The following is a 26333-nucleotide window of genomic DNA, read 5'->3' as shown; positions in this document are numbered from 1 at the left end:
TCTCACACTGCGTATACGCAACGCAGATAAAACTTAGCAACGGCTTGAGCATTCAATATGGAAATTATGAATATTATGCATGTCGGCAGAGTTGCGTGAAATTACAGTAGTGCCCCCTTACAAGGCATACGGGGTGGCCCTTTGTATGCTGCCCCTTCCTCTCTTTATACTTTGTTCTTTAAGCGCTTTGCTCTATCGCCGCCTTATCGCTGGACGCAGATCGAGTATCGCCGCTGCCCAAAAGTGCATATAATTTCTGATAATTTTGTGTACTTAACTTGCCGCAAAATACTTGTAAACACAACAACAGCGAAAAAAAATAATAATAAAATAAAAGACGCAAAAAATTGCTGCAGTAGCTGCTGCTGAGACACGCCCCCAACTGCGCACTGTAATTGCGCCCCAACTGATCAGCAGCGGGAGAGCAACAGCGGCCGAGTCCAAAGATAGCGACAAAGTTATTAATTTTTTGTTGCCTTCCTCGGTTTTCCTTATTTTTATTGCATACCCTAACGAAGTGTATTTGTATTTTGGCTTGAAATATGTAACACGTTAAAGAACGAACTTCTTGGATCTTAAGAAGAAGAACAACTATAAATGCAGTCGATAAAGCACATCTAATATTATATCTACTTAATCTATCTTTATGAAAACAATCTTTGCTCTTTCTTTAGAAGGTATATTGTTTAATATTGTTACGTCTCGACATAAGACTCTCAGGTTTATATTACAGCAGTTATATTCTCATCATATATCTCATTTATCTTTATATATATATCAGTTATATAAACCATCTTTAAAAATTCAGTCATCATCAAAAATATTTAAGTTGAATAAAAAAGTGAGTTTCTTATCTGTTACAATTTTTAATCAAATCTAAGAATTATAAAAATGTAAATATCTTAATATTCTATCCAATATCAGTCATAGTTATAGGGTTAAACATTTAATTGCTTAAAACAGTTTCTTTGAAGTTTACTTCAAATGTAATCAGTTTTTGTATTTTGCAATAGTTTCATCAGCTATGGTTTAATATCTGCGGAGTGTATTTAACTGTTTAAATCAATCTCATAAGCTCTTATGGAAGGGTATTTCGCCTTTGTCTACTCCAACTTAAATGTTTCTTTCCATTCATTTTTTTTCTTTATAATTTTGTTATTGCTGTGTAGCCATCGACAGGCAGCGCGCATAATTTGCAGCGGTCGTGGCTTAAAAAACAATTACTTCTCGCCAAAATGCTGCAGCCCGTTTTCCCCTCAATCCCCCCTCCCCACCTTCTTGTAGCGACCCCCCGCCCTAGTCATGGTGTGTTACCCTGGCTGGCGCGTTGCTCGCTCGACTGACGCAAAATTGTCACCTTGCCATGCACACCTGCAATTAAGTGTCAGCTCGGCCGTGCCCCTGTGCCCCTCGACTGGTCCTGTCGTCTACCCCCCTTGCTCTTCTAGAATTTCTGTTTTAATGAAACGATCAAAATGTGTCTGCCTAAACAACTTTTGTGCTATTTTAATTGCGCTCCTTGCGGCCGGCAGCTGTTGCCAGGCTCGAGTACTTAGCAAATATTTCACATACGCCGCATGGGTTGCAATTATTACAAAGAGCAGTGCTGCAAAGTGTGCAATGTTTGTGCAGTGTTTGGCAAATTTGAGAAAAATTGCATGCATATGCGACATTCTTATTGGAACCTATCATTTTCTGCTAAAGCGCACAAAGCACGAGCCCAAAACAAGTAATTAAAAATATAATAATATAAAATAAAATAAATTCTATAGCTATATCTATATCTATTCAATTAAAACTATTTGTATTGGTTAACATGAGCTGTATTATTTACAAGCTATTTTACTACGAGGATAACATGTACAGCTTTTGTTCCATTTTAATTTGAGTATTAGTTACCTTTGCCAGTATTTAGGCTTTAGGGGCAACTGTGTGTGGTGCGCCAAAAAAAAAAAAAAAAAAAAAAAGGGACCACTCAACCACCGAACCACTCAACGTATTGCATGGTATTTAATTGTTGGCCATGCAAGGCTGATCCGCTGCAATCGAGGGCCAACAATTAACACGAGTAGTTAAAGTTCGTACGGCCCTACACCCCAATGCCTCAGTCAAATTCCCGTAAGCCCTAACAACCAACAAGAACAACAATTGCAACAACTTTAACTCGAACTCTGTTTGCAACTCCCGCTTCAACTCCAGCTCCAACTCTGGCTCCATGGCCAGCGGCATCGACTGGCTGGTTCCACTTGTTGGTTGTTATGGATATATGAGTCCTGCTTTTGCTTTATTGATTATCAGCCAGTTGTTGTTTTTGTTGTTGTTTGTGCATTGTAGTTGTGCCTGTTGTTGTGGTTGTTGCAGTTGTTGTTGTGCTTGTGCTTGTTATTGATTGCAGAAAGTGGTGCAGCGCCCCCTTCACACGCCCTCTGCTATGCTTGGCTTCAGTCCTTGTTGCTATTAGAAATTGTAATTAGCCAAGTTAGCTGTAACTATAGTTGTTGTTGGTGTTTGTAGAGTGAGGCTTGTCTTTAAAGTTCAAGCGTTCATATTTTATACGACTTGATTGAGTTACAAAGAAAGGTTGCCAATGCCTGTACAAATTTTAGAAATAGTTAAAAGCTAGTCCCGCAAAAATTGTCTGAGGTTCGCATCGATGGCCGCCAGGTTTACTTCTTTAAGCTGGTTTCCGCATCTACGACTCCAGGCCCACAGTTTGGTTCTGTTCCGTTCAGCGATAGGTTCGGTTGTTCTTTATTTAACTTGTCCGTTCTAAGGTTCAGTTCATCGTGAACATAAAATTGGATTCCTTAAACTAACCCCGGCACTACATTTATGATAAATGATTTTAGTAGTTTACATTTTTTCGTTAAATTGTTTCCCACATGCTCAGGCATATATATACTTTTCGAATCTACTGCCCCTTTGAAAACCGCAATGCCGCGCCTGACATATGTTTTCACGTTTTTGGTAGGGTCAGCGGCCAGCGGACCAGCTGACCATATGCCAATGCCATAGTCGATGCCAGCTCATAGAGCACACCATAAATTTTCACAACGAAGTTTTACTTCAAGTTCGGTCGGCGAATTGACCAAAGGACCAATAGATGAGGGGGGAGTGGAGGGTGTGGAGTGGACCAAACAAATAGACAACAGTTGGCCAATGCTTACGGTGGTGGTTCCAGTTTCTAACCCCTCATCCCACGTCCTTTGCCTGCTGCTGCTCATTAGTTGCGCCTGCGCCTGCGCCGCCGCCTCCGCGGCTTCGTCTTTCAAGAGTTCATATGGGGTTAAAAGTATATCAGACGAGTTATCGCCGGGCTGTTCGGTTAATTACAGTTGCCCGGGCGTGAGAGCGGGTGTGATATCAGTCATAGATAGCCGAACACAACTATACGCATCTCTGTTATGCAATTTATTAAGCTAGCCAAGTCATATACTACTCTGATCTGTCAAACTATTCAAATATAGACATAACTAAAGGTCAACATTTCGGCTCAATTGATTGAAAGTGACTTTGCTGAATTCCATACTGCATAGAGAGGAATTGCCTTTGACTAATGTATTCAAATTGTTTTATTCAATATACCCTTGTAGAGGTCATTATAATTTTGTCATGAAATGTGTAGCGCATAGAAGGAGACATCTTCGACCCCATAAATGATATATATTCCATATCAGCATCAATAGGCGGGTTGATATATCCATGTCCGCCCACAAGTCTGTCAGTTTCAGCGAACGGTATATTAAGATAGCTGGACCAACATCGGCATCTTTTAAATTTACTATGCTTCTCAAATTTCTTGAAAATCTTATCAACATCTGCCATAGAAAATAAAGGTCGAAAAGTTTTTGAACGAAAAAGTTTTTTGTTGATCAAGATATCTTTAACAAACCCTTCATTTATAAGTTAAACTGTGCTGCTTACATATTTGAATAATCTTATCAATATCGCACTATTATATTATATAGCACCATAGTTTTCGTATGACAAAATATTCTGTATTTTAGATTTACGAGTTGAACTGTTCTGACCTATACATATGTAAACCCGTAAGGCGTGGCGAAAATAAACCTCACTTTCTTATTTGAAATTTTTGTGTTTAGTTTCAGCTCTTAATTTTCTTAAACAAAATCAAATTTTTTTTAATCGTGCCCGAATATTTTATCCAAGTGAAAATAATTCACATTTATACTTGTCCTCCATGGTCACTTTATGCCCGTAAGTATTCTAGATTCATTTCTACGCCTTTATTTAGTGTTCACTTCATTTCGTCCACCATAGTCACTTTTTGCAGTCTGATACTTTCTGTTCTATTTTTTTCATTTTATGTAACCATGTGTGTTTTTATATGTCGTCAATTGTGAATTTAGCATTTATTTGCCCAATTTACACCATGTGTCAACTCTAATTAGAAATCTATAGATAGTTTACTGGAGCTATTTACCAATTACTGTTTGTTTAATTGCTATTCAAATAATTAACTTGATTGACTATTTGTAATCCATTGTCAATGATTCCTTCGAGAAGTTTCTAAAGGTGACATTTTCACATCGTGCATATTTTATTTAAGCTGTCATATTGATAAATTATCTTTCTTTAAGACTTCTTTATTTGAATCATTTTAAAGATATAAAATACTTTCATCTTATTTGTAATTTCTACGTGGTTCGAATCTCAGACTTGATACTAATTAGCACAGTTTTTTTTGTTCAATATATATTTAATTTTCTTGGAGCTATTATCAAAGCGCCATTTAACAGCTTCACATATAGCTAATTTTCTCTGAGTGTAGCCAGCTGTGATTAACTGTTTTCCACTGGTTAAACATTGTCTCAATTTTCCAAGCCCCCATCCGACCCGCGTTTGCTTTACTTACTGTTGCGATTATCTAGTTGTGGCTTTAGCTGTATCTCACTCTCTATGCGTGTGTGTGTGTGTGTATGTGTCTGTGTGAGTATGTGTGTGTGTGTGTGTAATTAACACCATTGCGTAATGCAGCGTATCGAAGCCTAAATAGTGCTGCTCCATATGCCCAGCCTTGCGGGGGGCGGCGGGGCGTGGCAGCCATTAAAAGCGCCAAAACGCTGTCTGCCTCACTCTCTGCGTTCTGGCTGTCTCTCCCTCTCACTGTCTCTTTCCCTCCCTGAATGATAGCTCGAATGAATTTTCATCCATTTGTTAAAACTTTGTTGCCATTGCCCCCACTTACCCTTCCTGCCACCCTGAGCCATGTCAGAAGGTGCTAAAACGCTTTGGGTTTACAATTTTAAACGCTCTTAATGTCAACTTAGAGGTCGAAACTCGAGCAGCTGATGAACTGGACTGCATCTGGTTCGGCCGGGGTGTCAGTGAACCCCAGTTGGGCCAATCCTCAATCCTTAGTCAGCGCAGCTAATCCATAAGCCACCTGCCTGGAACGCGCCTAGTTTATATATATCCATATATATATATATATATATATATATATACTTTTGTTACTTTTTTTGCTGTGCTGACCAAAACAAAAGAATTTTTGAATTAAGCAAAAGCGTTCCATAAAAATCCACCCCAAGGATCAGGGCGCCGGACTCGAGCAGGAACTCGCTGCGCCGCGGTGTGCGCTGAAGTGGAGCGCGGGGTGTGGGGGTTCGAGTAGGGCGTGTTATTCCGTCCAGTTCATTACGGGCAGGTGATACTTTTCATAGCTGGGTCTGTATCCTTTGCGCCTTTTTACAGCGAATTGCAATAAAAAAAAGCCCGACTGAAATTTCATTTGTTTTTTTTTTCTGTTTTGAAATCAAAAATAATTTTTATAATTATGCCATGAATAAATGATGGATTCAAGAGTGGGGCATGAATGATAAATGCGCCGCTCGCTGTGACTGGGCACGTCTCATCATTAGCGCGGACACACACACATACACACCACACACTCACACATACGCTATCGACGCCTACCAAAATGAAGAAGAAGCGGACGAGCTAAGGCAGTGGGTGGGCGGGCGAAAAAAGGCCGCGCCCACGCTGCCAAGCGGGGTGAAACACAGGCGATAGTCTTCGCCAGACCCCTGCTCCATCTTCTTGCCCCTCGCCAGAAGTTGCTCCTCATCTGCCCCTCTGGGTGCTCCTGCACAGCTGTCAAAAGGTTTTCAAAGTTGCTTTGCCGAGCGCTTTGATGTCACGCCGTCTGTGTATCTGTGTGTGTGTCAGTAGATACATTTTTCCAAGCGCGCACATAAAAAATTTCGCCCGGCTCGTTCAAGATTCCGCTGCGCGAATCGCAAAAATGTTTAATCGATAAAATAAATGAGTTGCTTTTGCCAAGTTGTAGTTGTTGTTGTTGTTATTGTTGCCACAGTTGTTGTTGTATCTCCAGTTGTTGTTGCAGCTCCACTTGTAATTGTTGTTGTTGTTGCTGGCATAGTTGACGTTATTCTTGTGCGGAACTTTTGCCGCTCACAGATGTTGGCGCTGCCTTTGGAGCAATCATAAAACAACGACACAACAACAAAAAACAACACACACAACAACCACACACATTAGAAACTATAACTGTATATTTATGTACTACACATTGTCGGAGTGTGTGTGTGCGAGTGCGTGTGTGTGTGATTGTGTATGCTACACAAATTCTTTTGTGCTTTTTGCTAAGATCATAAAAACTCACATAAAGCCAGAGGTGTTCCTTAAAACTCCATTAAGTACAAAAAGCCATTAGCAAAAGTTCCTCAAAATGCGTTTTCTTAGATTGTTCTAATTACCCAATATTTAAAAATATATAAACATACTAACAGGTATTTCCCGGCCTTACCGGTGGAACATTTTGTGCTAAAAATTTTATATATCACCTTTCCACTAAGTATACGTCCGTGGAAAATCGAAATCTTCCTATCTTGATCTCCACTTCTATTTAAAAATATTTTTTAACTGCATCGAATAAAGAACCAAGTGTTGGAATGATCGCTTTCTACCCATGTAAGTCTTGCGGTGAGAATCTTTAAGCTGAAGACTAAACTTTCGTTTATGAAACCACACAACTTAAAAATTAAATATCATTGCATCGCATTTCTACCGAGGAAGCTTGGATTCTGCGAAAAGTGTGAACCACTTCTCAAATAATTTTTCATATAGATCCTTACAAATGAATTTGAGCACGAAACGTCATCCACCAAATGTTTGACCCATATTTTCACCAAGGAGGAATGCACTTTTGAACGAATATCTTTAAAAATGAGTTTGGGGCCGCGATTTTTCCACACTTGCGGGTGGGATTTCCCGAAACCCCGCCTTAACATGCACCTTTGTCACATAAGGTAACTACAGTGAAAATTTCAGCTTCCTAGCTCTTCTGGTTTGGGCTGTGTGTTGATCACCAATGAGTCAGTCAGTCAGTCAGGACAAACAGTTTTATGTTTTTTTTTCGAAAGTAAGCATACAAATAAATCTTTTTATAATTCATAGTGTAGGTTCGAATTTTTTGAAGTTTTTCATAAAATAGTCGAACCCGAACCGAACCATATTTTCTCAGTTAGGTTGGATTTGGAACAAAAACTTTTTGGATTAATGATTTATATTTGTAGTTTATATTGATTTCATTATCCACATTTCTTACATTTAAAAATATGTTAAATATGTAAATTATGTGAAGTATATTGGCTGTACGTTCTCCCATAATAAACAACATATCTTACACTTCTCACATATTTTAACTTTTTAAAAAAATATTCGCACCGAGAGGTTTTTGTGATGAATTATAAAATTCCTTATCGTTTTTATAAAAAATATAAGAGCGCCAATAGTACAAACAGCTAAAAGCAGTATATTTATCGATCGGAAACTTACCAAATAAAAATAAAACTCGCTCCTAATCGACAATTAAGCTCCATCAATTAGCTCCAGCATCTTGGAGGGCATACCCCTAATAAGCATCTTCTTTCCTTAAAATGTATTTTGACATTTGGCATTGTCTGATTGTAAATTCTCATAGTTAAAATACCAGATAGCTCATCTTTAGCATTTACTTTAAAGTTGCCGCTAAAACATTTATCACTTCATTAGGGGCAGTCCTTAAAACAAGCTCCCAACAGGTCTGCTGCCCGGCTCCATGTTCGAGTGTCACTTGAATGTATTTTGTATATTTTTTGTTGTTTTGTTTTCTTGAAATTGTTTTGCACAATTAATATGCAAATGAAGGCATCTTAATGTGGCATCCACCGATTCGAAATATGCAAATAATGCGTTAACAACTTAATTCGCTTGGCCATTGAGTGGGTACCAAAGTGGGTACCCTAGAGGATCTGTTCCTCTTTTTTTTGTTTAGTTGGACGATTAGCGCAGGGTCCTGAACTTGGCAGCTAACCAGCTGAGTGTGTGGAGACACAGTTCCAGTCTTCAGTCTGCTCTCTGCGCTATCCGCAGATTCTCTTCGCGTTTTATTTTAATCTCACTTCGATCGTTTTGTAGTTCGCCTGCGTCTGGGCAGCTACTGCGATTCTTGGCCTTTGTTTTCGGGTTGACAAAATTAATGAGCTGAGGCTGGGCGACTCCGTGGAGAGCAGGGCGAAGGATCTGCTCGTTAAATTTAACAGCTCAGCGCTACGTTTTTCTCACCCGACTCAATGGCAAATTTATGCGTGAATTTGGCTCAGATCCATTAAGTGGATCCATAGATTAAGTCAACGTGTTGTCTCACCCGTTGTCGTTGTCGTCGTCGTTGTTGTTGTTATTGTTGTTGGCCTTTTAAGTGGCACTGTGACTGCAACTGCCACTTCTACTGCGACTGCAACGGTAGCAATTTGAATTTTATGTTTCTCGCTGACAGCTTCTTTAAATGGCGCTTAACTTTTGTTTTGACATTTTCACCCGTTTGACATTTTGCGGAATGGCATTTTTTTGGTACTCTTATTCGATGTTGTTTCTGTTTCTGTTGTTGTTGTTGTGCATGCAAATTCAATTAATTGTGACATTCATTGAAATACCAAACAAACTGCAATCAGAGCAGACTTAAAAGAATCGCGTATCTGCTTCACACAAAGTATGCCGAAAACGTTGAGTCAGAAGACTTAAATATTGTTTCCCAAATTACTCATCTTTGCAGTTGGTTAAACAATTTATTCCCTGAACTCAATTAGTTGCATGCTAGCTGAATATGAATCTTAATTGATGTATAAGCAGGAACTCGGAACTTATCTTGGGATGTTTAAAAATTATTTGATTGATCAAATATCCAATAAAAACATTGTAAGTATCTAGTTTAAAAATTAACTTTGAATTGTGCAAATGCGATTGTTTGATTCTAGGGTCACGCACATGATGGAGACGCATGTCTTTAACATATCACAAGAAAGTAGAGTTTTTCGATTTGGCAAAGTCTAAACGCCCATGCAGAGGCTTAGCAAATGTGGGATATATACCCAAAATACGGAACTGTGTCAAGTTTTATAAAGATATTTTCCAAGCTGAAAACCAAGGTTGCATTCAAATGGCCATATTGAGTCCGCTGTTGATGCTGATCAAAAATCTATTTATAAATTAAGATCAAATATGGCACAATATGAAAGGAACTTACAGCCAAAGCAGCCGAGATTGGCTTTCAACGTGTTGCACAGTTGCAAATGCCCTTTGCAAGTTTTTAATGAGCAACATGCACTTGAAAAACATAAAGAAGAACAACATGCAAAATTAAATTAGTTTGCAAAAATTGTGCCATGCAGTAAAAGTGGCCGCGTTGTTGTTGTTGCTGTTGTTGTAGTATCAGTTGTTATTGTTGTTGTAATTGTTGCGTCGACGCCTACGCGACTCGAGTTAAATTTTTTTCGGACATGAGACACGCTACTTTGCGTTTTTAGCTGCCAGACGGCGGAGGCAGAAGCGGCAACAACCGCTGCCGTGGCCGCTGCTGCAGTTTTGCGGCACGCAGCACAATGGGGCACACGCATAGAGACGGCTAGCTAAGTAAAAAAGAGAGCGCACTATATCATGTATGAATGAATTAGCAGGTTGCGTGTGTGTGTGTGTGTGTGTGTGTGTGGGCTGTAAGCCGAGATTTTTGGCGCCAAATTGAGCATGCAAAAAAGATCAACGCTGCGTATGCGTAATGCTCGGCGCATGCAAAATAACTGAAACGAGTTGAGCTCACGTGCCGGCACACACACACGTCGCACACCCACATTGCCACGCCCACACCCCAAAGGATTGCGTGTCATTTGTTTATAAACACATCAGCTGAAACAAAAACAACAATTGGCTGACGCTTGACGCCGGCTAACCCAAAGCCCCAGTGCTGTCGACCCTTGACACCCATGCAACAGCAACAACAGCAACAACTGCAACACCAACAGCTGCTGCAGTTGCATTCAGCAGCGCCCAATTTGAGGTTCGTTTTTACAGCCTGGACAGAAACTGCAGCAGCTAAAGGACACTGTGTCCTCCTTCATTTTGGGGGCGTCGCAATTTTTTCGAAATCGAAATCCAAATGGCAGCCCTTGGGGCAATTTCTGGTTGCTGCCGCATTGTAATTTCTTTAAAAGCAATTCATTTCATAATGGGGAAAAAAAGGAGAAAAAAGAAAAACGAAAACTACATGAGGGAAAATGCGAGCTCTGGCAGAAAGAAAAGCAGCCAAACGAAAATGGCAAAAATAATGCAGGGAAATGGAATGAGCGAAGCTAAATGAAAATGGGCTGCAGGAGGTAGGTTGGGGTCGGGCAAGGGTTGGGTTGTGTGGCTAGAACTTTTGCAAGAAATGTAGCCAGCACACACACACACACAGACACACACACATACTCTGGCTATGCAGTTATCCTTTGTTCGCTAGGATTCTACGCCATTTTCAGCAGCGACGTTTTATGGTCTACCCCCAAAAAATGTCCTACACACCTCGCCCTGCCCCAGCCATCAAACAGAGCAGACAAAAGCTCTTTTTTTTTGTTCGTTTTCCTTTTCTTTTATTATTATTATTTGTCTTTTTTTTTTGTTTGGGAAAGTTGTTTATGGAATTCATTTTATTACAAGCCTTCCACGTTTCTCTGCAGCTCTTCGTGCGGTTTCTTCTGCTGCCGCTTAGTTTTGCAGTCCCGTTGCCTTCTTATAGATAATAAGAAAATTATACATTTTATTCAACGGCCGCGTTGCAGGCGAATGCCGCAATGCCCCCAATTTGGAGTAGTCCTTAATTTGCTGTTAAGTTATTTAGTATTATATCCTTTCATTCGCTCTCATAATTTGCAGCCTTGACTTCAAGCTGTCTTGAATTCAAATTGCATTCCAATGCGTCTAACGGTTTTATCATCATCTGCGATCATACTTATGCTATATAGGCATCTATATAATCACCCACTCCTTCAGCGATTTGTCGTTTATCCGCAGTTTCGTCTGCTTCGTATTCGTACCTTACCGCCAGACACTAATAATTTTCTAAATTTAGCGTTTTTTGTTCGCCGTTTGCGTTCTGCCTACTTCGTAATTGGCTCAAAACTTTGAGGTTCACATTTAATTAAATAAATTAACGTTTATTTGGCATTTGCGGTGTTTTATGGATTTGTATTTTTGAATTTGGCATTCCAATGCCTAAAAATGAATCATTTTTATCATCATTCGTTTGTATAAATGCAAAAATATAAAAAAAAAATGTTTGACAGTTTAGCATTGAAGGCGCCCGAGCAGCAATTTGGCTGGACGTGCAATTTGGCGGGATGCCCGACCAGCGAATAATAATTTGCAATTGGCTAAACATGTTCTAGGACTGAAAGTCTTTTTACTAGGATTTTATTTGGAATATCATTGGGCCCGATCAGGGGCTTGCCATTCCGATAGGCGCCCGAGCTGGCACTTGCAACTAGGGTGGGCACCCGAGCAGCCAAGAACTTGGAAAAGATTAAACGATTTCTTTTATGCTGCATAATTGACTTGACTGGAAATCGTATTTAATTTACTTGGCATTTGGATTATTTCAAGTATTCAGTCCAGACCCCAGACCTCAGGATTTTCTAGCTTAGCTATGAATGAATGAATCATCATCATTATCTTTGGCGACAGTATTGCATTCCCAAGCACTTGGGGCACACACCTCAGCGGCGGCTGTCAAAGCTGGCGTCCGAGCAGGGTCCTGCACCAGCTGCAGCTGGGGATTAGAGCGGTCCTTTAACAATTTGAGGAACATGTCGTCCTGGCGCTGACATCGAACGGACATGCCACTGACAATTACGTGGAAAAGCAGCTCAAAAAAAGTGCCAAACTGTAGCAGAGGCAAAAAAATGTCGGGCAATTAACTTAAATACGTTTCAACTTTTTACGTACAAACGCGACAATGTCCTGTGCTAGTCCTGTGCCACTTGCCCGAGTGCTCAGTTTAAGTGAGTGTGTGTACTCAATATTTTAGTGTGTATGTGTGTGCTGATGTGTGTGCAGCGAAGCAAAAAGTTTTGAAAAACTAAAACATCAGCGTAAAACAATGAAAATATTCAATGTACTTACGATATACAGAAAAAACGACAAATTTTTAAAGAGCAAACAAAGAGGAGGTAGGGTAGACAGGGCAGCGGGTTATGTGGGTTGGCGTTGGCCCTGAAAGGGGTCGCTCGTAAATTACAACAGTAATTATATTTAATAACCGCAATTAACTTTGTAATAATGTCAATGAAAATGATGAGACAAAATATGATTAAAAACAAAACACAAAAAACGAGCTAAAAAACACATAACAAAAAGCAATAAGAGAATAAACAAGAGACAAAGGAAAAAATGTACAGAATGCTTTCAAGCTATGTAAATCCTCACCCAAATGGCAAATCGCTCGACTTTAGACGCTTATGGCTAAGATAATGCGGATTTAAGTGAGGTGGATGGTCAAGGAGCGGAGAGCTGTCGAGCAGACAGCTATCATAAAAGACTCGAGCACTTTTTGCATTTATGAGCTTTATTGGCGAACCGCAACAGCTGCGTCTTTGTCCCTGCTCGGGCGCCAGCTTGGTATCATATCACATGCAGCATTTAGATTTACAATGGCTTTGGCTGGGATTCTCGACCGCGTTTTTTATGACATTTAATTGGACATACAGATTGTTGTGTTCTAATTTGTGGTGGACTTTATGATTTGATTCGCGGAAACAGAACAACAATTATAATTCAAGTCCATTTTCGGGGCTGCTGTTGTAATTAACAGATCAAGTGGCCATGGCTAATCGAGTAGCCACAAAGAGGTGCTACCCCGAACCCTACTCTGTTGCTGTTGAGGGTGGTTCACTGGCTTAGCCAGCCCTATTATCCAGGGGTAACTGATAACTGCAATTAATAATTTTGACCTTTTCTGTTGTTGTTTTGTTTTCCTAGCTCACGCCGTCAGCTGCGTTTTGAAGCTTGACTCGACGTTTAAATGCATGAAATTTATTTTCGTTTTCACTCTCATCTATTTCTGCAGCCTGAAGCCGCCGCCCAAGGATGGCGTCACTAAGAGCAATCCATCAAAACGGCATCGGGAGCGCCTCAATGCCGAACTGGATCTGCTTGCCTCGCTGCTGCCCTTCGAGCAGAATATACTTAGCAAACTGGATCGACTGAGCATACTAAGGCTGTCCGTTAGTTATTTAAGAACCAAAAGTTATTTTCAAGGTGAGTACGGGCCATATTTTTAATGGACATTATGAGCGCCCCGCCCCTTGCCAGTTGGCGGGTGGTTGGTAAACTCGGAAAAACTTAAAACGCACCCGCACGGACTTGGGCAAAGGTGAAAGCTGAACCCCACCTCCAGACTTCTATATCGGACCCATCCCATATGGCTGGCCTCTCAGGAGCGTTTGGGCAATGGTTTCGCCTTCGCCTTTTTGCCATACGGCGCGTTACATTCCGGCCTATTAAATCGATTATGCTGCCATTGCCAGAGAGTTGCTGCCACATTGTAACTGCCACTGAATGGTGGCAGACCCTAAACATGACTCATAAATGATTCAAAACTAATTTCAACGCCGCTACGGGGCGTCCTGCTCCTCTCTGTCTGTGCTCTAGTATTGGTCCCAGCTGAGGGATACGCACACACACACACACTGTCGGGAATAACACACGCACGTGGCGAAATTAGTCCTGTTGACGGATTAAAGTCGTACCAGGAAAACAAAAGAAACAGAAGAAACTCACAATTTAGTTTGTCTTCTTCTCAATTGATACTCTTAGCTCAGGGTGTATTATTAGTCCAGCAAAGCACTGTACATAAAACAGATATATATATATATTTACCCTTACCCTGTAAATCTATTACTTTTATAGGTATAGATTATTTTTAGTAAATGTTTTATCTGCCTATTTATCAAGCTTAATTTTAAACTGTTATTTTAATTATTTAAAATGTTTTGTCGTTAAAGTATTAACTAATTAAAAATTGTATTCAATTGTTAGTGCAGAACATGAATATACTAAATAGTACGAAATAGTAAAACGGATGCCGTAGGTGGAACGGGAGATAAACGAGACGGGAATAGCACGTTTGACAGATTTATAATGAATTCTAGGTTATCTATATTTCTTTGTTTTATATAATGTAAATAGTATTAAGTAAAGTGACAACAATGTCATAAGCATATAGACAGTATAAAAGATTGAAGTTCATACAATTTTAATGTTTTCCATCTTAGCTTTTAAGTTTATTTATAAGCTATCAACCTGTCCTCGACTAAGACACCACAATTTCAAGCTTTGAACCCATTATGCATCCCCGTTCTTTTATAGTCTCAGCTACTCGATCGCTAGGACAATCATTTTCTTAGGGATAAAGATTGCTTTCAAGAGTATCAAAACTTCGCATAGTTGTACGGTCAGTTTCTTCCTATCTTGTGCTTCTTGTTTTTAGTTTTGTTAGTTTTTTGCTTTTCTGGTCCGCCTGGCAAATGAATAAAAGGTGAGCCCCAAGCGAATAGGAAATGGAAATGTGGTAAAATTTTTGGGCAGGGTAAATCGAATCAGACGAGTGAGGAAACATATGTACACAAATGCGAAGACACACACACACCCATATTCCTCTTAGTGTAGGGGTTGGTTTTGTTGTTATTTTTCCTTTCTCTTCACTTTTTGGCATAAATATTTCGATGTTTTTTGCGTCTAATTTAAATTAATTAAAACAATGCAATAAAAGGAGAACGAACTTGCTCGCTTTGATGGCTTTATTATCGACTTGGTTCATTGGCATTTCGCTTTGTTTAACGACATAAATTTAATTGCTTCGGATCAAGGGGAGGGGGAGATAGGGGAGGTAGGGGGTTGTTTATTTGTATATAAGGAAGATGAAGTGCCCGCACACAACGTTAATTAAGTTTAAGTGCAAAAATTGTAGCGAAAATTGAAAGAAATGCGGAGGGACAGCAACCAAAGGACTATTAGAGGACTCTTTGTGCGGTATTTGTGACTCACGTGTGTCCAGCTTATGGGCTGGGCTCTTCATGTGCCAGAACACAAACAAACTACGGCAAATACTCGAGTAAATATTTTGACAATTAGCGGTCAAAACGCAGTTGGGCGTTAATTGCAATCGCAAACAGTTGCTGGCCAGTTCAAGTCTTCGTCGACACGTGCCCGTTGCATTGTGCTAAGTCAATATACGATCCTAAGTTTCCTTTGATTAGAGACCAACAACCACTCGCTTTAAAAACAGACACGCGCTGCGTTTCCTTTGCGCATTTTGCACGAACCAAAAAGGACGACGACGGGTTAATGGACCAGAACCGTTGCGCCGTGTGCCCCCGTGAGTGCCCAGTGTCCTGTCAGCTATATACATGTCTCTGTCCATCTAATGTTTTCCCTGGGAGCGGAGGGCGAGGGTTTGACAAAACGTCGCGGCACAGGTCAAAGTTTGTTTACGTTTTGGCTTTATTTGTTTGTCTAGATGTTTTTCGGATATTATCAGGATCATTTAATTTACAATTAGTGGGTGTAGAGGGTAGACTGCAGGAGCGGGTGTGTGTGTGTGTGTGTATGTGACTGTGTGGGAGTTAGCGTTAGTGTGTGTCACAGCTTGTGGGATTTCCAAAACTTAAGCACTCAATGCAATTAATTTAAGCAGCCAATAGGTTTAGATATCCAATATATATTTATATAGAGAGCTCTATATAAAGCTCTGTTCTATGCTTATGTGCCAGTATTTACGTATGTATATACACATTAAATGGCCCACTAGGGGGTTGCTCGGCAGACACTTACAACAACAGCAACAACATCAGCGTCCTGCATCTATATAGGGGCAGTTGTTGACCCTGACTTGCGCAAAAGCGAAACGGCGAACAAATGTTCTCTATACCAGGAAAAAAAAGCAAACAGGCGGGCAAAAAAAGCTGCAATGGAAGAAAAGCAAAGTTCGTTTTCATTTTCGCCAGGCTTTCAAAGCTGCTTTTCCATATACATAGACACTCTACTCGAACAAAAAGAAAAACAACAACTAAATAATTAAAGCGCGCTGCTAATGGCCCATTGTCTTGGCCTGACCCCAGCTCCTGACCCGTACCACCCACGCCATAATTGCAGGCCAAGCATTGGCGCCTTATAGCCAGGAATAATTGTTAAGACGCGTAATTCGTACATTTTTAATGTACTCGTTATGACTCTTTGGTCCTGCCAAGGGGCTGGGCCCCTGCCCCAGCCTGCCTAATTGATGACTTGCGTAATTAACTGCAAAATGAACTAAAATGCTCTCATTGATAGTTTTGTTTAATCACTCCAAATGGCGATTGCACGCAATCGAGCAAAACCTCTAAACAAACCCCAACCCCAACCTAAACCCGTTCCCAAAGTAAGCAATTTAATTGCCCAATAAGCAAAAGGAGTGCCAACTCAGACTCCAATCAGAAATTCGCATGGTGCGGTGTGTTCCAAATTTCATAAACTAATGTTAATTCATTTCAAAGAAAGTCAGTTGTAAATCTATCTTAAGAACAATGTGTCTACGTAGAACATTGTATAAATGGAACATTTAAATAGAAAAGTATCATTTAAATATTTCGCTAGTGGAATTTTGCGGTAATGCAACAAACGGATATGTCCCAGATATCCTAAGCATCACTATGAATTTAAGTCCACCTACCCAAATACTTAATAGTCTAGTCAAGAGTTGATTTCAGCTTAGACCCAGGTCTTAATAAAGTGCTATGGAAATGGAAGATTTGGATTAGTTCCATTTATCAAGCAATCGGGTGCTTACGTACAAACAGACCTAAATTGAACATTTAAATGCACTTCAGTTATAAGACAACTCTTTTGCAAATACGAGTCCTCTCGCAAAACACAAGACGATTACCTGTTGGCGGTCGCCCACACAAAATATATATTAATTTCATAATTTATTGATTAATTCCAGTAAATTAACCAAATGCATATAGATCAGAATATATACGAACAATGGAGCCGGTTGCGAATGACTCGCAGTTGACTTTTGCCGCTTTTGGTAATTGGAGCTTGGTAGTGGGAACGCCGGAACGTCGGTTGCCAACCAGAGTTCCCACACATGATTAAAATATGAAAGATATTTTTATTCAGACTGCGAGGCAGCAAATCATGTTGGTACTACGACTGGTTATTGAGATCTAGTTCTCTTTGGGCTCTGGCCTCGTGGGAAGCGAACTGCAATTGCCGCCGTGTGGCAACTCTGAGTATATTTCAAGTTGCTGCAAATGCGACACATGAGCTTGGGATCAGTTTGCGTGGACACCCCCACCCCCACCATCCAGCTTATTTTAACAAGGTCACTTCGCCCGGCTAATATATGTTTGGGAGTGGGTCTGGGGGATTGGGCCAGGCAGTTATGCTATTATCAAAATTGCCGCTAAGCGTTTGTTAATGGAGCCCATGGCCATGTGCTATGCGAATCGCACGGCCCAAGGGGCCAAGGCTCAGCTCTTAACCTATAAACATACTGAGCTCCGAGACTCGCCAATTTTTCGAGCATTTACATGACTTTCGTGCGTTGCTCCAGTTTAGGCCCATTAGTAGTAGTGGGCTGGGGACAGGGGCATGGGGGCAGTGGCGTAGTGGCATAGTGGGCAAGGGGGGTTGGTCTCCGGGCTTGCGGAATCTATACCCAGACAATGGCTCGAAAACGCCGAGGCGCAGGCGGACATGCAATCAGTCAGGCGATGCACTTTAACTACAACTGTCCTACCTCGTGCAAGGTAGTGCCTATTGTTGTTGTCAGCTGTTGTTTTTGCTGATGTTGTTGTTGCCAGACGCCTCGTATTGTCACGCCGCTCAGCCGTGTTGGGTTTTGGTAAAGAGTTGTGCCCAGCGCGAGAATGCGGCAGACAACATTGCGTGACTTACGTAGGTCGAATGGAACCCTCTCTACCCCCCGCATCCAACAACAACAGGTATCTTATCTAAAGGCCTAGTTCAATTTAAAGCGGGCCAAAAAGCGTTTAAAGACCTGAAAGAAGTAAGTTCTAATTTTCATGTAACTAAATCAATAAGGGGAAATGTCGCAAATACCTAACTTAAATTTAGAATAATCGTATTTATGGCACAGCTCTTCATTTTTTCAATGATTTTGTTAATTATTTTTATTATTATTATTATATTCTTATTATATTGTCAAGTGTCTGCGATCAGGATAGTTAAATAGTAATTTTGTAATATTATCTGTCTTTTACAAACTTTTTGTAACCCAACCTCAATATTTTATATGTACTGAGTTTGAGAAAAGAAAAGTTCTTCACATTTTTAAGAGCTTTATCTCACTATTTACAATGAAACGTTAGGTACCTGAAATCTCTGCGTAGTTTTGATATTTATGTCTATTTATACTTAAAGTGGGTGTGTAGCAGCTTTTTTTACATTTATGGGCACTGCCTTTAACCTAAGCTCACAATTTTATTAGAATCGAATACATATTCGGAAGAGCTTTGTCTAGTTATCAACGCTTATTCTAGTCATAATTACAATATACCTTCAACATTTCTTTATCTCTTTCCTTAATAAGCTCTCCTCCCCCCTTTACCCCCCGAAGCGCGCCTCTCGTCACCCCTGACAATGGCTAACATTTTAGTGCTGTCAGTATTTCAATCAATTGGGCTGATGAGTTTGACATTTCCATGACATATTTGTTTATGAGCACGAAAAATATTTGCCAAAATGTCAGAATTTAAACTTTATTCATTGTTTGCGCCATGCCGTGCCAAGGGACACGCCCCAATCGCAGCCCCAACCACCGAACGCCCAGCGCATAATTGACGCCATTTTGCAGCAGGCGTCGCAGCTGGCTGCGCTGTCGGCGTCGCTGCTCTGTATCTTGCAGCCCGTCTGCGCGCACGCTTTTCCGACGTTGGTTTTCCGACCTTCTTCTGTTTGCTGCTTCACATTGTGCTGGGTGGGGTTTTCGGGTTAGTCGACGCCATTTTTATGTGTGTACCCTGCGATCCCGCCCCTGCGCCCGCATGCAACTAGCTGAGATTTTGCGCTTTTCCGCCTTTACAAGATTTACGTTCATCCACCAAAGCGACGGCGAGGGGGTAAAGCGAACCGACCGCATCGTGGTCGCTGGTGGTGGATTTTGGTTTATGTTGCACGTGAAATGGCGCATTTTCTGAGCTGTAACGCGAGGGCCACTCAAGCAGTTTCCAATTAGCATGAACGCGCTTTAAACCATGTCGTAAATTTGGTTTATGCTAAGCAGCTTGCAATAAAGTAAACCCAAGCACGCCCAGAAATTGCGGCAGATTTGTTACCAACCCCCAACCACCAGCCCCTACCCTAGCCCCTAACCGCCCAACCACTGCCCCCAGCTAAAGTCGAGCCTAATTAAATGTGTTTATGCACGTGAATAATTTTACCGCAACAATAAAAAAGCCAAGAAAATAAAATAAAAAATGTATGTAACTGTAATAATAAGAAGTACAAGTCGCAATGTAAACTGAGCCTAATTAAATTATGAATAATTACCACAAAATGTTGCTCTAAAAGCCTTTTCGGGCATCGCACGCACATGATGCAATTTGTTTTGGCCACATTACGTGGCTGGCCAGCCAGGAGGCTCAACTATTTGTTTTATCGCACTTTTGCTAAAATGAACACTCTAACACACCGGCACACACACACACAGACACACTCACACACACACACACACACACACACAGACACACTCACACACACACACACACACACACACTTACACTCAGGCACTTTTGTTAATTTGATAAAAAGCTAAGCCAGCGCACAGATTAGCTAGAAGAGAGCCCAAGCAAGCTAACTCAGGGATAGGCCAAGCCACAGTACACTAAGAAAAATTAGCTAGCATTCCCCTTAAATAATATAAAATACAAATATAGTTTTTGCCCACATATACTTATCAAGCTAGCTTAAACTGATTGTGAATTATAGCAAACTGATTTTACACTGACTGTGTACTAGAGGCGAGGGATGTTAAATTCATCTTAAATTACCCATTTCCAAGTCACCCTCCATTTCACCCTCCCTCAGAATTCTAATTAAAAGAAATACAAATAGAATAGATTTTCAGATTATTGCTTTAAGTGAAAAAGCAAAGAACCCAAAAAGTTAACAAACTTCACAAGAGGTTTTGCTTGTTTGTAAAATAGTAATAGTGGAACAAAGAACTGTGGTTCGACTGAGCTTGTGGATAGAAAAGTGTGGGAATCTAACTCATTTTGCTCAGTGTAGCTGTAGTGCTAGGGGTAGGCCAGAGTTTTGGAGCTGCTAATTGAAATGAGAGACCCTGTGACTGGGCTGTGGTTGCTGTAGTCCTTGTTGTAGTTCCTATTGTTCTTGTGGTTGTTGCCCAAGGGTTGCTGGGCCTTTGGACTTGCAGTTAGTTGAGGGCTTTGCCATGCGTAAATTAGGTTTTAGTTTTTATTCATTTCTTCATATAGTTTGCTGGTTTTTGGTTTTTGTTTTTTATTTTCATTTCACTCTCATTTTTATTATTTCCATTTGCGCTGATAAAAATCATAATTTATGACACAAGCTGCCGTGGCATATTTTATTTCAAGTCGCATATAAATTTGCTTATAAAATTTGTCCCAAGACCAGACAAAACTCAGCCCTAGAGCTGTGGAAATATATTAGCTCTAGTTTTGTTTGTTCTCTTTCATTTTTTTTTGTTTTTATCGTTTGTCGCGCATAAATCAATTTTTGTGACAAATTTATTATAAAACTTGAGGCGCAGAAGAAAATATATGGAAGGAATCCCCTAACGCCCAGGAGGAAAACCCAAAAATATTGCTTCAAAAATGGCGGCGTCCTGGCGCAAGGGTGTTTGTATGGAGTGCATGTGTGTGTGTGTTTGTCTATGTGTTTGTGGAGGGGTGTAATATAGTATGAGAATGAAAGCTTGTGCCAGACTCTAGCTAGGGCTTTTGGGGGAGGAGTGGGGCGGGACTCATAAAATATTACAATGACACCATAAACAATTTTTAGTACTTTTCCATGCCAGCTGTAAATATTTATTGTACATTATGGTCTACTATATAGTATATATACATAGCTATATTGGATTTTTATGAAGTAACTATGGTTTCAAATTGGTAGGCTTTATAGAGGGAAGCATGTGGGGGGTGCTGTAAAACGCTTTCGAGCGAGTTTATTTATGGTGCAGCAATACGTCTAAAATATTAATGGCTAATAACATATAAAAATTTCGAGCTCATAAATATTTAAGCTGTACAACTAACTCGCTCTAACACTGTCTCGCTCACAAACTCCCTCTCTCTTTTTCTCTTTGCAGTTGTTATGCATAAGGATAAGGAGGAGAACGGTGTCCTGCCGCACATACACGCACATGATGGCTACAGGACGCGCGAGTTGGGCGCCTTCGAACATGGCCTGCTGGATGGTGATATGTTCCTGCAGGTGAGTCGCAACTTTAACCCCCACCCCCACCAACTTACCTTGCCTGCAACGTCCCTCCCTTGGCCCATCGTTGGTTAGCTTAATTTGTCTTCATCAATTTGTTTGGCCATTTGATGGCTTCATCGCCAGGATATGCCGCGCCAGTCAGGCGCATAATCAATCAGCGCTCGTTGAGACAGATGGCAGGGGCAGGGTTGCATAGTATTAATATCTTCACATAACCGTATACATATTGATAAATGTTTTTAGGAGACACGCAAAGTTTACAGCTCTTCGATTTGTGAATTCACGTGCTTATGCGTTTCTTCTATGTGTGTAAAAGTGAAAAATTGTTAAACAATTGATGCAATTAGTAAAGATATCGTTGTTGTTTTCGCTGCTGTTGGCCGTGTGCAGTTGATCAATGTGTAATTGGCGCTTGGACATGTGTTACCATAATATTTATAATTAATTTCGGCCAGTTAAGCAAACTCCAAGCCAAGCCACAGCCAACTCAAATTATGCATTTCAAGTTTATGTGCCACGCGCTGAGTTGGTCAAACTTCAATTAAATTGTCTCACACACACACACACACACATACATAGTCGCACTCACATGTTGCAAGTTGCATGTTTTTGCTGAATTAAAGCACTTTTGTGGGCCGCAGTTGCTGCATGTGGCCAGGCGCGAACATATGCACTTGTCACACTCATGACAGTTTAATTTAATGCACACATAGCTCACCCAGCCAAACCTAGACCAGGGGGCAGACAGTACCCCAACTGAGGGTTCGTGTAGAAGGGGGCTTAAAAAGAGTCGGAGGCACGCAATTGTGCAACATGCGCTTTATGCAAGTTTTATGTTTTTTTTTTGTTTTTGGTTGCACTACACAATTCAATGTCAAAGTCTAAAACTGTTAGCCGTAACCAGCCCCACCCCCAAAAATGGCATAGCTTTACACTTATAAAGAGTGTCTCACAGTAAAAGGAACACAGTCAAATATAACGTTAAAATACGTTTTAAGAATTGCCTCTTTTCTGTTTGTAACGCACCAGTATTTATAGATTTTAGCAGTTTCTTATTCCATACAAAATCAATATTATCAATGTAGCCATTTTATGAAACTACATACTTTTGCATTTTTGTGTATGAGAGATTTATATATATTTCCATTAATATTCACTGTAAAATTACCTTTTACGTTAGCTGGATAAGAGCTCTTTGATTCTATCATTCGCAAGATATCGACTACAAGCTTGCAAATAACTTGCGGACAGTTCGATGCAAAAACTCGTCTTACAGTTGAAAGACTTCGGGCGTCGTAAAACAGTAGAGCAACAATAATCCTAACTTCGACATATGATTCAAAACATCACTTACAATGATTAGGTGCTAGGTACTGCGACATATAGGATCTAGTATGTCTTAGAAGCCACTATGAAACAGATTTACAAATCGTATGTCAAATAAATCAATATGGCTTCATTAAACTCGACTCGCCTTCAAAAAGTTAGTGAACTTAGTATGTTGTAGCTATTGTTGATTGTATTTTGCAGAACAATAATTTATTTAGTTCTGTTATCTAAAGTACATCCTTTATTTAAAGCACAATCTAATTGATTTCACTATATTAACTACCGCTGCCGCTGAACAATAGATGGCGCCACTTGCAAGTTCCTCCTTCTAAATACTTACGCAAACTCTGAAACACACCTAAATCATATGCAAAATACTGCACATTGCAGTTGCCACATAGACAGGCCGCACTGCACAGGGCACAATGCAGCTGCATTACGTATACGCAAGGCGTACGGCAGGACACCACAACAAGGACTCAGACCAGTCGTGTGTCTCCGTGCAATTTGAATGCAAGCCAAAAACTTGTTTTGTTTTTGTTTTCGTTTTTTTTTGTCTTCCGGCGAATGGGCGAAGTGCAGCTAATTGCCCAGCTGCACAATTGTGCATTTCCGTGCATATTTTTGAGCCACTGCTGGACGGGGAGGGAGCGGCAACAATGTGAAGGGAGGTTGCCTTTTGGGGGGTGCTGCATATTTAGTTTTAATAGCTCAGGTATTTGTTACCTGTTGCCCGTTTCAATTGCTCATGAAGTTTTACTTTTTGCTGTTGTTGTTGTTGTTGTTTATTATGGGTCACATATTATCATTAGAAAATGGCGTTTTGTCACGCAGCGCAGTTCATGCATATGCCGCCATCTCGCTCGCACGCACATACAGCTGTTGCTGCTGCTGCTGTTCCACATTTGCAACAGTTTAGCAGCAACCGTTGACACACATTTGCAGGCGGCTTAAAGGTGGTTTAATTAACTAAAACTTTGCTAACTAAAGACATTGATTCAAAAGCAACAAAAGCAACAGGCAGCGAGCGAAAGAGAGAAAACGAGAGAGAGAGCGAAAGAGAGAGAGAGAGCTTGCTAAAACGCCCATCTGGCGTATGCGCAATAAAATTGTTGCTAGCAAAAGCTAGATATAATTTAAGCAGCATCCTCCGGCTTTATTAAGCAATTATCTGCCAGGGGTCCACAGCAAATTGGCCAAAACTCAACTAGCCAAGAGGCAAGCTGGCCAAGCTGGGGTCAGCTGCTGTCTGGCCAGGTCTTGGCCAAGGAAATGGTAAAATAATCGCTGCCAACTTATCAAAACACAAAACTGTAATGCAGCCCGACAATCAAATGAATGGCTAGATACAACATGTATATAATGTATGAGATATATATACCCACACATACGCATATACATATACGTATATACATGTGTCTTCCAGGCTGTAGATGAGGCTGTGGATGTGGCTGTGTCTGTGGATGTGGCTGTGCCGCACAAGACGGGCGTGTATTATTAAAAACGCATTAGAAGACGCCGCTGCCTCAAAGCACATCAACTGTTACGGACAGCTCGGACAGTTGCCTCGTATAAACTGATGCACAGACGGACACAGATTTCAGGGGAAGGCAGCAGCACACAGAGAGAGAGAAAGAGAGAGAGAGAGTGGGAAAGCGACAGGGAAAAAGAGGGACTGCTAAAACAATTAAGCTGCAAAAAGAAATCTGGCTCTTGGGTCTTTAGGCGAAAGAAGAAAGAACAGTTATTTACCGGCTGCCGAATATTAAATACTCTTGCTGATGTATTCCAGATTTTTAATAAATCCCAATATAGGGCGGTTTGTTTCTATGAAGAGATTTTTTGGATATTCAGAGCACATGGTAAATATCATTATTTATGAGGCTGAATAAGAAATATAAAACAACTTAAAGTTTCTCATACTAAAATGAAATATTTGATCGACATTGAAAACTATATGAAATCGTGGACTGAGCCGAGCGCCTTTGACATAAGTATATACATATTTACTGCATAAAAATAGGCGTAGCTGTGCCAAGTCTTACCAACGTAGGTTAACTAAGGGACTTATTTGCATTGAAACAGGAGGACGGATGGACAGGAATATAACGACTCGACTCTTAATAATGATTAAGAAAGCGCGACTTTTAAGTGCTCTGCATTTAATTCTTTAGTAATATACATATATAAATATATTAAAAATTTATTATTTATATAGGTTGTATGTTTTTACAGTGTATTCTGCTCGAAATCTTCTGTTCAACGTATAAATTCATATATGCTAAACTCTTAGGCAAGTAGATAGTCTTAGTTTGTATTCGTTATTGGGTGGGTTGGGTGGTAGGTGGGATTCGAGATTCGCGCGAAAAGAAAGAAGATGAAGCTTATCTATCCCATTAATATTTATTAACAACCCTATTTGGCTACAGGGTATCGAAATGCGGCAGCAGCAAAAACAACACAGCAAATTGTCAGACTCGAATCAAAAGCATCCTGTTTTTCTTATAGTCTCCCTCTGTCTCAATCCCTCTTTCTCCTTCTCTTAGTGTATTGCTATCTCTGTTGGGCACACTGCAGCTACCGTTGGTCATATTTATAAAGATTATTTACGCACTGCCGCCGCCGGCTTGATGACAATCCGCAAAACCACAAAGACGCCCCACCAGATTTATATGCTCCTTCTATTTCCAAACCCATATCCATACCCATATCCATATCCTTTGGCGGGCTGTGTTGATGCGTTTTAAATGATGACGCCACTTAGCGTTTATGTCGGTTAATACCAACTCTGGAAACACTCCGATTCGAGCTTCAGCTCCATCTGTGGCTGTGGCTACTCTACCTTGTTTTTTCTCTGCTCTGCTCTGTAATTAGCAGCAATCGCGCGCATTTGTCTCAACCAACTGAGAGGATGGAGGAGAAGTTGCTTCTGATGCTGGTGCTGCTGCTGCTGCTGCTGCTGTTGTTACCGCTCCTCGTCCTTGCCTCTGTTGCAAATTGATATTTAAATACGCTCATATTAATTACAGTTGCAGTTTCGGTATCTCTTTTTCTTTATTAATTAACACCGCACCGTCCCCACAGCTCTAATGAGAGCCATAGCAAATTTGTCTTCTCAATGCCGCATGTGGCACACACACACGTTGCAGCAACGCTTTTAAAGATTTGGGACAAGCAAGTGTGACAAA

At 40.6% G+C, this 26333-nt stretch overlaps 1 protein-coding gene and 1 long non-coding RNA gene across 2 annotated transcripts in view; one reads left to right on the top strand and one right to left on the bottom strand.

The window, feature by feature from the left end:
- The window catches only part of ss (spineless), a 36771-nt gene that overhangs the window by 1263 nt on the left and 9175 nt on the right, over nt 1–26333 (top strand). The window contains exons 2-3 of the mRNA XM_064679605.1: nt 13397–13587; nt 21686–21810. Coding sequence (XP_064535675.1) covers nt 13397–13587; nt 21686–21810 — 316 coding nt within the window. The remainder of the gene's footprint in view (nt 1–13396; nt 13588–21685; nt 21811–26333) is intronic.
- On the bottom strand, nt 11621–14469 carry LOC135426501 (uncharacterized). The gene is made up of 3 exons (XR_010435908.1): nt 14215–14469; nt 11913–12214; nt 11621–11843 (listed from the first exon to the last, which is right to left on the bottom strand). It is a non-coding gene; the product is annotated as an uncharacterized LOC135426501 (long non-coding RNA).

The sequence above is a fragment of the Drosophila montana genome, unplaced genomic scaffold (assembly GCF_035044405.1).
Source record: "Drosophila montana isolate Dmon_TW-CO22-7 unplaced genomic scaffold, ASM3504440v1 contig_203_1, whole genome shotgun sequence".
In the NCBI taxonomy this organism is placed as follows: Eukaryota; Metazoa; Arthropoda; class Insecta; order Diptera; family Drosophilidae; genus Drosophila; species Drosophila montana.
The sequence above is the reverse complement of the archived record's forward strand: the minus strand, read 5'-3'. Positions and strand labels throughout refer to the sequence as shown.